Source organism: Marmota flaviventris, chromosome 6 (assembly GCF_047511675.1).
Source record: "Marmota flaviventris isolate mMarFla1 chromosome 6, mMarFla1.hap1, whole genome shotgun sequence".
In the NCBI taxonomy this organism is placed as follows: domain Eukaryota; kingdom Metazoa; phylum Chordata; class Mammalia; order Rodentia; family Sciuridae; genus Marmota; species Marmota flaviventris.
In genome coordinates this window covers 38,876,029-38,888,674 of record NC_092503.1, presented here as the reverse complement: position 1 = coordinate 38,888,674, position 12,646 = coordinate 38,876,029, and the positions used below count along the sequence as shown (strand labels likewise).

General features: G+C 37.4%; 1 protein-coding gene across 1 annotated transcript in view; it reads left to right on the top strand.

The window, feature by feature from the left end:
* The window catches only part of Nkain2 (sodium/potassium transporting ATPase interacting 2), a 441,575-nt gene that overhangs the window by 408,610 nt on the left and 20,319 nt on the right, over positions 1-12,646 (top strand). Inside the window, exon 3 of the mRNA XM_071613875.1 lies at positions 10,424-10,484. Within this exon, the coding sequence (XP_071469976.1) occupies positions 10,424-10,484 (61 nt within the window). The remainder of the gene's footprint in view (positions 1-10,423; positions 10,485-12,646) is intronic.

Sequence of the window (12,646 nt, the reverse complement as noted above, 5' to 3'; positions counted from 1 at the left end):
GTAGATAATAATACAAGTTTGCATGTACGTCTAGTTGTATTTAATCTTTCAAAAGGTGTTGAATACAGTCATGCTTGGTGATGCAACACAATACCTTAAAGGCTGGTATTAAGATATGTTTCTTATCCTCTGAAAAGGTTTTCTGACCCAGTAGGCTGTGAACATTCACAATAGCCCTAAAGGCAATCTGCCATGAGTTATTGTAAGTTGATAGCTGCACCTGGATTATTTGTAGCAAAGAAAATTTGCAACATGCTCCTCAGTAGTCCAGCTACTGAAATAGAATGGGATAAGAATCATTTGATGGACAACCAAGATGATATACAAGTCTCATAATAAAATATTTCATAAAAAAAGAATTTCATTAATAACACTGATATGATCACAATAAAATCCCCTTGCTGAAGCAATCTCGAATTATGTAAATGGAATAAGATGAAAAAGAGCAAGTAAAAATTATCTGCAACTTAAAAGTGTACTTTGTGAGTGCATAATATCCTTCTGTTCAAATTCCTTCTACAAAAAGCATGGGCTCAGAGCAGATGAATTATGAATTTAGAACAAAAATGGATTATTTAATTTAAATGAAACATAGAACTAATTTATTTAGAATATGAGATAAGTGTAGAAAAAGAAGTAGTGTTTGCCAGGTCCTCTCTTCAGCCTCACTCAAAAAAGAAAGTTGAATAATGATTCCATACTGTATCAACATCAAAATTATTATAGACCTCACACTGGTTTAAAAGTTCAAACTTAAAATAAGTCTTTGTACTTTAAAAAAAGTATATCTACTCTATTTAAATATATTTATAATTTAGAAATTATGTTACTGAAAATTTTAACAAAAATAATCATACCCTAAAATATAGTATTTTCTATTACGTCTTTTTTTATGTGAGATAATTGTATATCACGTGCAAATATATGAAATAATATAAGGTATCTTGTGTACCCTTTACCTGGTTTCCCCAAATAGTAACAAACTGCAAAACAAAATACTATCACTATTGGGATATTGATATTGATATGATTCAGTCAAGATACAGAACAGTTCTGTCAGTGCAAGGATCATGCATTTTGCCCTTTTATGGCCACATCCACTCCCTTCTAACTCTTATCTCTCCATAGTCCCTAGCAACCATTAATCATGTTCTCCATATCTATAATTTTCTAATATCAAGAATATCATATAATTGAAATTAAATGATATACAAAACTTTAGGATGGGCTTTTTCCAATTACTACAACTCTATGGAAACTCAAATTGTTACCTATATCAGCAGTCCCTTCCATATTATTGCTAAGTAGTTTTTTATGGTACAGATGTAGTACAGTTTTTTAAATTACTTACACATGGGTTGTGTCCAGTTCTGTCTATTGTTAATAAAGCTGTTATAAACATTAGTGTACCTATTTTATGTGCACATGCCTTCATTTATCTCAGATGAATGCCCAGGACTGCAATTATTGGATCATGTGGTAGTTAAGTTTAGTTTCTTAAGAAACTTTCCGTTTTGCAGAATGGCTATACAAAAATGTTTCCATTTCTGCTTTCAAGAGTTTTATCCTTGGTTTTCCAAAGCTTGACTATAATGTATCTTGGTGTAAATTTCTTTAGGTTATTCCTGTTTGGAATCACTCAGTGTCTTGAATTCATGAGCTTGTGTCTTTTTCAGATAAGAAAGTGTTTAGACACTATTTCATAGAGCACCTTTTTTAAGCATCAGAATCTATTTTTTATTTTTTATTCTAATTTGTTATATATGACAGCAAAATTACAACTCTTATTACACATATAGAGCACAATTTTTCATATCTCTGGTTGTATGCAAAGTATATTCACACCATTCGTGTCTTCATACATGTACTTAGGGTAGTGATGTCCATCTCATTCCACCATCTTTTCTACCCTCATGGCCCCTCCCTTCCACTCCAACCACTTTGCCCTATCTAGAGTTTGTCTAATCCTCCCATGCTCCTCCTCAGAGCCCCACTATGAATCAGCCTACTTATATCAGAGAAAATATTTGGCATTTGGTTTTCTGGATTTGCCCATCTTCACTTAGCATTATATTCTCCAACTCCATCCATTTACCTGCAAATACCATCATTTTATTCTTCACAGAGCACTCTTTCAGAGCTATTCTCTTATTTCCTTTTGGAACTCAAGTTACAAATGGTAGATCTTCCATTACTATCTGCTGACTTCTAAGTTCACTATATGTTTTCTCTGTTGCCCAGGTTAGGTCATTTCTATTGTTTTATCTTCAGATTTGCAGATTCTTTCCTCTATCTCCCCCATTTATTAGTGGAATTTTTAAATTTTGATCATTATATTTTTTATATTTTTTTAGAGAGAGAAAGAGAGAGAGAATTTTTTAATATTTATTGTTTAGTTTTTGGCGGACCCAGCATCTTTATTTTATTTGTATGTGGGGCTGAGGATCGAACCCAGGGCTGCATACATGCCAGGCGAGCGCGCAGCCGCTTCGAGCCACATCCCCAGCCCCCATTATATTTTTTTTTAATTCTAAATTTTCAGCTTTGTTCTTCCTTATACCTTCTATTTATTTGCTGAGACAGTTTTTTCATTCATTTCAAGTGTCTTTATAATTACTTGTTGAAGCATTTTTATGATAGCCAATTTAAAATATTTGTCTTATAATTCTAATATCTCTGTTACCACTGTGTTAGTTTCTATTGATTATATTTTCATTCAATTTGAGATTCTTTTAATTCTTATATTGATGGGTAATTTTTCATTGAGACATGGAAATTTGGGCAGAATGTTATGAGACTTTTGATCTTAATTAAACCGTCTGCTTTAGATGATTTCTCTGCTACTGCTTTGGCAGGAGAAGTAGAGATATTGACTCCTTCTTACAAGTATGGAGAGAAGTTGAGGCTCCTCAGTTAGCCTCCATTGAGTCTCAAGGTGGGAAATTCTTTTCATTAAGGCTGAGAAACAATGATGTTCCTCATTTACACAAACCCCTCACTGATATCAACATGGCTGGATGGGATAAGAGTACCTTGTTATTGCTTCCAGGTGGCTTTCACTGATGCTACAGGGAAAGAAGATTGGTCTCATTACAGCATTGGTCTCATTATGGACATTGGTGAAAGTTGTGACTCTACTAGGCTCCACTGACAAGGGACAAGAAGGATGCCTCATCACTCCTGGCTGAAGCTAGAAGTCTAGATCCCCTATGGGTTTTTGCTGACCCAGGGGTGTGGAGATGAGGAGGTGACTAAATTTGGAGTATCTATTCCTACTCAGTACTGTTCATAAATAACCAAGCAGTTCTGGGTGCAAGCAGGAAATTTGATTCAGTGGACAATGAGTGGAGATGGGAAGTTCATGCTGTAAATACACCTTCTCTCTGAGCAGGTCTAGGATCTGTATTTGTACTAGAACTGGGTTATAAAGGGATGACAAGTACATACAAGCTGTCCTCAGAGCTTTTCACAGGAAGGAAAAGAGATTTCCAGTGACCAGGTGTTGCCTCTTTTCTTCCCTGATTTGGGCATGCCCAGATATGTCACGGCACTGGTGGGCATGTTTTATTTACCATTATAATGAGCTAAAGGTCATTTGGTAACATGACATCTGCACCAGATGGAGCCATTCTGGACTCCCTTACCCTTCAGAGATTGGGAATATGTGATAAATGGATTCGAGAGCTGGGAGCATGAGGTCGTCCACACACAGCCTCTAACTTATTACAGCAAGCAATACAGCTAGCAGGACAACAGACTATTGGTAATTTGGGGATTCAGGCTGGTGAAAAGGGGATCTTCCTGCTCCCTAACTGGAATGAAAGTCCAAGATTCCTGTGTGATTTCACAGAAACCACAAAAACCTGACCAAGAAGTATGTGTTAGTGCCCTACTCTTCCTTGTAGCTGAGCAAAGGGACCATAATTTTGCTTGGTTTTCCAGTGATACTGACTAAGGAAGAGGTAAAGTATTTTTTGTTTGTTTTTGTTTTGTTTTGTTTTAATTTTCGGTCTTTCTAGGCTGCCTTTTTCCTGATATTTTGGATAGACAGAACAGGCTTTGGTTGAAACTTTTAAAAAAGCTCTGCCAAGGAATAATACAAGTGGAATATTTTGTTTTTCATTTATTGAATAATTATTTGTTTGCGTAGTATTATGCCACGTGTACCTTCCATAATTTTTCTAATTATGTTTTAAAATAAAAGCAAAATTAAAACCATTTCGCTTTAATTGTAGGAGTTCAGACCCCCAATGACCATACTATTACATTCTCTGAATAGTTACTATTCTCTGCCTTGTACCCATTACTTTCTTAAATAGCCTTGCCTAAACAAATCTATATTTTCCAGCTCTTTCTGGAGCTCTTCTTAGACAATATCCTGTCCACCTCCCCTTTGCCCTCTCTGTTCCTTCTCAAAGACTTACTGTCTCTTGGGATCCATCTCAAAAGTACCAACTTACAATCTACTCTGTGAAAGGATTGCTGGTTCTTGGAGAGAACAACACTCAAATTCATTAATTCATTAAAGATTGACTTAATATTACTCAAGGTACTAGACTGAGAGGGGCCAGGAAGGAGGAAGTGCAGGGACTAGCATCCTTTGTTGGCAGCAAGAGGAAATGAGTGAAGAAACAGGGGAGAGAAACCACCTTTTATTTGTCAACAAACTACCAACAACTCATTACTGGCACCAGTTCTGACTAGGAGTGGTGGGAAATGGGGAATGAAAAGACGCTGAGCATCACTTCAAGAAGAATTTGTATTCTGTGAAAAATATGCTTTTTCAGGGAGTGCTCATTGAAAATATTATGGAGGAAAATGGCATACTTAGATTTGCAATTCAATACACACTCAGAGCTCACTGATGATGGGCCTAATCTGCTTTCATAGGTTCAATTTCCAGTTTTCTAACATGAATTCCACAAACTTTCATTAGAAAGTTTCATCAGAAACTTTCATTCTTTCCTGAACAAAGCCCACAACTTTCCTGCTTGATGATCTTACTCTGGAAAAGCAAGTTCCAGTTTACCTCAACTGAAAAAACACACATAACATTCTTCCATGGGCAGTGGCGGGATTAATGAACCGACTCCTGAACCCATCCAGTTTATCTTTTGTCACTTGGTAGACATACAATCTTTTCCTTTCCTCCTAATAACTTACCTAAGTCTGGAATTATGTGTGGCCCGGATTCAAGATGGCAAATTCCTTAAGACTAGGACTGAATCTAAAGAAGTGGCTCCAGTGGGGGACATTTTTGTCCATTAAGGGACATATGGTGATATGTGGAGATATTTTTTATCATCTCTGTCTTGATCATATGGTGTTATTGGCTATACATACTAAAACACAGCAGCCTCTTCAAAGAACTGCCCAACCCAAAGTGCCAATGGTGCCAAGGTTTAGAAATCTTAGTTTATTTCATCTTTGTCACTCAGCTAGAAATTAGCATTGCACATTACAGAAAGCATGCAAATTTGTTAGAAATGAAATTTCTTTGTATTGGTAGATTTTATAAGTTACTGTTGGGAAGTTGAAACTAAATTAGAAATGCACATGGTGTAGGAAAAAACATAAGATAGAAGAGTTTATGAATCTTGATTAACTTGGGGAACACAAATTTCCACTTCTATTTAGAGGTGACCAATTTAAAAGCTAAAGTTCTCTTAATCAGCAAGCTTTTGTAATGAAATGCAGCGGGACTTACTTTTATATCAAAGGAGCTCCCCTGGTAGTTAAAGAATGCAACTGAATACAATTAAAAGATCACTGATAAGCAGAGTGCAGTTCCTTAACTGTATTCAGGGAGAGAACACTTAATAATCTAGAGACTAGCGACACTTTAATGAGGAGTTTAAACTTATTGGCCCTGCATCTCAGAATTTATCAATACTTATTACCTAGATTTTCATTTCAAAGTAATGAGTAAGAATCAAAAGAAAAGTTTGTGATTAGGGAAAAATTACAAATAATCCAACAAGTACTTAAAACTGAAAAGAAGAAAGAACCTATTGATTAACTGGTAACACTAAGCCACATATAGTAAGAATTTAATGTGGAGAAAGGAGCAGAGTTACAGGTAGTACTCAAGGGATTCAACCAAATCCATAGCCTGTTTACCAAACCACAGCCAGATCCAAGAACCAATGACAAAGTACCCATGAGACTGTTCCACTGAATGTATTGGGCAGTGGTAGATAAAAGATTAAGAAATATTCGTGTAGTCTCTATGAAAATGCTCTGGGCAGTTTTGATTAGCACAAATAAAATCTTTACTAAAGCAAAATAGAAGACCCTACTTTCAACTAGTATCCTGTATTCTAAAAATAAATACCATAAAAATGAAGATTCTGATTATTCTATTATATAAAGGAGTAGTTCTTGCCTTTACCATGTTATTGCCAGTAGCAACACGTAATTTACAAAGAAACATGCAGATGTGATAAACCTTCTAAAGTATTTTTCAAAAAGAAAGCTAATTCTGTTCATATAGCATCACTGGTTCTCTTCTTTAGATCACTGTTTTGTGTGCTGGTTCTGACATCCCATGAGGGGTATGAGGACAGGAGGCATACATGCCCACTCTTCCAAAATCCAAAAATAAAGGAAAGACATGTTGTAGTAGGCCTTCTTCTCCAGCTGTTTCTCCCAAGCATAGTCAAAGCTACTTCCTCTTCTCTCCCAGGATGACCACCTCTATTTTATCCCACACCAGCTCCCTTCGGTAGACAGTTATAATCTTCCAAAACATGCTTTCTCTCTCAAATCCAAATTGAAGATTTTTCGAACATACTTTTAATGACCCTGTTTGGCTCCAAATATTTCTAAACACTTGCTTCAAAAGTTCTTCTCACATCCTGCAGATCATCTCTGTCAGCTAACGTAAAACATCTTCATTAAGCTTATCATGACAGCTACTTTTCCCCCTGTGCTTGAACTCCCTGATTGAAGACTGCAGCCTTCCCTAATGTCCTATTCTCCACACTAAATATGATCATGTGGGGTCAGTACTCAGCAGATAATACCTAGCTAAAATGTCATCATAAGTAATCATCATCTCTAAAGATATTTCTTTAAGAATTTGCCCTTGGGCTGGAGATGTGGCTCAAGCGGTAGCACGCTCGCCTGGCATGCGTGCGGCTCCGGTTCGATCCTCAGCACCACATACAAACAAAGATGTTGTGTCCACCAAAAACTAAAAAATAAATATTAAAATTCTCTCTCTCTCACTCTCTCTTTAAAAAAAAAAAAGAATTTGCTCAAACTGAATCACTTTTCTTTAAAACTGTTTTCTTCCTTTCTTTCTTTTTACTTATTAGAAAATTATATCCATTAGTTTATTTCTATTGGAGCTCAGAATTAGATTAAAGATATTCCTCATATGATAGAATATGTTTTAGTCAGCTTTCTCACTGCTGCAACTAAAGGTCCTGACCAGAACAATTTTAGGGAAGGAAAGTTTATTTGGGGACTCATGGTTTCAGAGGTCTTAGTCCATAGAAGGCTAGCTCCATTCCTCAGGGCTCAGGTTGAGGCAGAACATCACGAGGGAAGAGTGTGGCAGAGGGATGTGGCTCACATGATGGTTAGGAAGCAGAGACAGAGGTCTTCACTTGCCAGACATACCTGATAGCCACGCCCCTAATGAAGCACTTCTTCCAGCCACACTCCACCTGCCTCCAGTTACCATCCAGTTAATCCCATCAAGGATTGATTCGCTGACTGGGTTAAGGCTATAACCCAATCATTTCTCCTCCAAACCTTGAATTGTCTCACATTTAAGCTTTTAGTGGCACCTCACATCCAAACCATAATATATCTGTCCCTTACCCCCAAAACCTCACACTCATCTGACAATGCAAAATATATTTAGCCCATTCCCAAGAGTCCTCATAGTATCAAAAGTTCTGAGAGTGCTTAAAGTTTAAGTACAAAGTCCTCTCTGAGGCTCAAGACAATCTCATATTGTAAGCTCTCGTAAAATTAAAAGCAGTTCACAAGTGTCCAAAATATAATGGTAAAGAGTAAACATTTCCATTGACAAAATTAGAGGCATAGAAAAAAAGGGATGGGACCAAAGCAAGACCAAAATCCAACTGGGTAAACAAGTCCTGTAGCTCCATATCCAGCATCTGAGGCACATGGCATCCTAATGTTCCCTCCAAAGGACTTGTGGAGCTCCCCCTCTGTGGGCTTGTTTGTTACAGCCCAAGTGGCCTTTCTGTTGGCGTCTCTCTGCTTGACTTCTACAGCTTTCCTAAGACCATGTCCCAAATAACTGGCATTTCTTACTCTTCAGGGTCTCCACTGCTGCTTCAGCTTCCTCCTCACATCTTCACACCTTGACTTCTCAGGGAGTGCCCACACAAACTCTGACCCTGCTGCACTTTGCCTGGCCTCTCAGGCCTTCCTTTGAAATCTTGGTGGAAGCTTCCATGGGCCCCTAAATCCAGCATCCTGCATTTCTGCAGAACTAGCACCATGTGGTTGATGCCAAGGTCTGCTGCCATCTTGAGCAGTAGCCAAACCTCCAGGAGCCATGGATGTAGCAGCCTCTGAGTATCTGGGTGGCTGAGCATGTTGAAAAAACTTTGTAGGCCCCCTTGTGCAAGAAGCGTGTCCCACTGGTCTCAAGAGAATTTTCACCTTTCTCCCTTGAGCTTGAGATAGATGTGGCCTTGCCCTCAAGCCATCTTTCTTACTATCTTCAGGAAAAATCTTCAGGATTTCATTAGTGGCAGTAATGTCTTTAACAATGGCAACTTCCCTAGGCCCAGTTTTACTCCTGGCTTTCAAGTCCAAGTTTTTCAAATCTTTCTGCTCTGCTCTCTGCTTCTGAATATCACAATAAACTTTGCCAAAAGCTTCCAGCAATACCCATGGCACTTCCTGAATGTTATGCTTCCTATACATTTCTTCTACCAGATTAAAATCAGCTCCACAGAAAGTCTCAAGACGAGCAAAATTCAGACCACATCTCAATCAGAATACAACATAAATGGCCTCTAGTCCAAATTCCAATAGAGTCCTCCTTTTCTGAACCCTCTCTAGTCCTGTCTTCACTGTCCACAGTCCTGTTGGCATTCTGGTCTTCTGAGCTCCCACCAGAATTGGCCATTAAGCTCTCCTTACAACAATCTAAAGCATTTCTAGCTTGTAATGCAAAGCATCTCAAAATTCCTCCCACCAATTCCAAAATGCTCCAAAAGTTTCTGAACCACATGGTCAAGTCAGTCATAGCAACAACCCCACTCCTTGTACCAATTTCTGTTTTAGTTAGCTTTTCTCACTGCTATGACTAAAGAACCTGACTAGAACAATTTAGGGAAGAAAAGTTTATGTAGGGGCTCATGGTTTCAGAGATCTTTGTCCATAGAAGGCTGTCTCCATTCCTTAGGGCTCTGGTGAGACAGAACATCATGGCTGAAAAGTGTGGCAGAGAGATATAGCTCGATTTATGGTCAGGTAGCAGAGGGAGAGGTCTCCATTTGCCAGATACAAATATATATACCCCATAGCCATGCACCCCATGAACTACTTCCTCCTGCCACACCCCACCTGACTCCAGTTACCAGTTAATTCTATCAGAGATTAATTCACTGATTAGGTTAAGGATATAACTCAATCCTTTCTCCCCTAAACCTTCCTATATTGTCTCACATGTGAGCTTTTTTGGGGGGGGACACCAATTCAAACCATAATAATATGAAACAACTCTATTTGATGGGATAGATACCAAATGACATTGCTGCACTCCCTTAAGGCACCAATATCAGTGAGCAAGGGATTTTCTGACCACTGGGGTCTTTTCACAACATATTTTGGAAGGGATTATAACATACATGCAATCCCAAATTCAGTGCACTGTTATGATACTCATTCCTTACAGGTGTCCATCTCACCCCTTTAACATATCATCTTCATATGTTCAATATGCCCTGGTTCCTGTTACAGATCTAAATAAGAGTTTTCTTGCTTACAAAAAGTATATGCAACATACCATGGAATCTCCTTAATATTTTTCTCTTAAGTATTTTTCTGGTGGTCAGGAGGAAAGATCAGTTTCAGAATCTTGGGCCCTGACCTAAAGAAAAGTAAAGCAGAAACTGACTGGCACAAATGTACATGTTAAATCAATTAATGAATGGACATATTTTTTTTTACTTGAAGCTTTAGATTGCCTGGAAATTAACAAATCTTACACATAAACACCAGTGGAAAAATAGAGCAATATATTTATTTGTAAGGCAGATAGACATCCCTGGAATCAAGAATTCACAATGGAGTCAAGATTCAGTATGATGAACCATTTTGGAACCCTGAATGTGGTTGTTAATTGCTGGTCTTTGAACCATTCCCCCCAGTGCTGTGGTCCTGACTGATCCTTTTGCCTGATGTCTAAAGCATGTCTGTTTTGTTTCAGCTGGCAGGGTTCATCTACGCCTGCTATGTTGTGAAATGTATAACTGAAGAGGAGGACAGCTGTAAGTACTAAAGCTCTATTCTGTTTCTTTCAAGCTCAAAGCTTCTTTACTGCTTCTGACCTAACCTTCCTGGTCTTGAGATAATACCCCTCAACACACCATTAGAAAAGGGAATGAACTTTTGGTGCCTATCAGGCTAAAATATTTTTTATAAAGAAATCAGCATATTGAACAAATGGAGAATTTCTCATTTTGCAAACATAAGTTTTTCTTTTCATTGAAAGGTATTTTAAAATCTATTATTGGGCTGGGGTTGTGACTCAGTAGTAGAGAACTTGCCTAGCATGTATGAGGCACTGGGTTTAATTCTCAGCGCGATAGATAGATAGATAGATAGATAGATAGATAGATAGATAGATAGATAAAATAAAGTCCATCAACAACTACAAAATAATTTTTTAAATCTATTCTTATAACAATTCTAGAGGGAGTATACAAGGGAGAGTGGGAATGTAAGTGAATTTTAATGTGGTTAATTTGACTGTCTTCTGTTTAATAAACCACTTATTAGATATTAATAACTCATTAGTTTCACCCAGGACTACAATTCTCAACAATCAACAATTTTCAATAGTTACTAAAATTCTTAGGAGAACTGACTTCAGATTAATTTAGAGAATTATCTCTGGGAATTCTAATGTTCAAATATCCTTTTCATTTCTACAATTTGATACAAATGACTAGAACTTTATGTCAGAATCTCATCACTGAACCTCTATTGCTTAATCCAGAGTTAAGGTAGTAGTCTGCTCACACAAGCCTCATAGTGGCTCCACCACTGTTCTCTCCTCTTCCAAACATGGTAAGTGGTAAGTAACCCTAAGGATTTGAATTAGAAGGACATGAGAAAGGTATTTCTAGGCTCTCTGAGTCCTATCATGGGGAATTGCTAATGCAGCCATATTCATTCTGAGGAAAAATCAGAATTGGGAGTGGGAAAGGTAGCGGGGTGGGAAGATGAGAATCCACTTCTTTCTTAAATGATGATTTGAGGAGAAACATCCAAAGAGAATTTACTTCTTCTTCACTTTCCAATCATACTGAAAGGAAGAGGGAGTATGAGATTATTAACTTATGGGAGGCAATTTTCAATCATTCTCAGGTAGGATTTTTATACTGTACATAGTTTATAATATTTTGTGTGCAAAAGGAAATGATGTTCCTTTCATTAAATAAGCACTTGTAAAATTATCCTTGATATAATAAGTGTTTCCTAAAATCTTAGGAGATTTTAAGATGGGTAACAATCTCTTACCTCTAAGCACTTGCCATTTAGTGGGAAAAGCAAACCTGTGAACAAATAGATATAATAAAACTCCCGATGGTAGGGAAAGAAAGGAAAGATACCAAGATTTTTTTTTCCATAAGTGAGGAACACTCTTGAACTTCATCTTGAAAGAGAGTTATATGTTGGGTAGTGATGTATGAATAAGGTTGCCCAGGAAAATGGTGGAAAAGCACTTAGGTACATCACAGAGAAAATAATGTGAACAAATTGTATCCTGTGCTAGATGTGGACACCAGAGAAAATTAGAAAGCAAACATGGATGGGATAATAGAAAAGCAATTATGAAAGATTAAGGAATTTGAACTTTGCTTCATATAGTACAATGGCAAATCTATCAGCATGGATAAGAGACTGGGAAGGAGAAATATTAAGAAAAGGAAAACTTCTTAAGACATAATTAAATTGATTGAGATGTGAGATGATGATGATCTGAACTAAAACAAATATTAAAGATGGAGAGGAACTACATGATGATACAAATGACACAAGCTAAGATGATGTGATTGGTAGAGTACAGGACTATGGTACGGGAAAAGAAGGAGAGTGGTAGATTCTTAGATGGGTGTCTGGTGTGAATGAATGGGTAGATGGAAATGTCACTTGCAGAAAGTTGAGTGGGGATAAGATAATTAGTTCAACGTGGGCAGGTTGTATTTGCAGTGCCTAAGAGAAGCCATCTAGTTTGCTTAAAGATTAGAAAGAGTAAAAGATACATGGATTTCAAAATATATGGGCTCCACAAACTATGTTAAGTTCATTAAGATTTTATTCTTCAGTGTCTATATACCAAATCCTAAGAGAAGGAAAAGTATGCAGGTCAGTGTTCAGCTAGAAATTGAGCTTTCCCTGGACTATAATGTTTAACTACATTTCA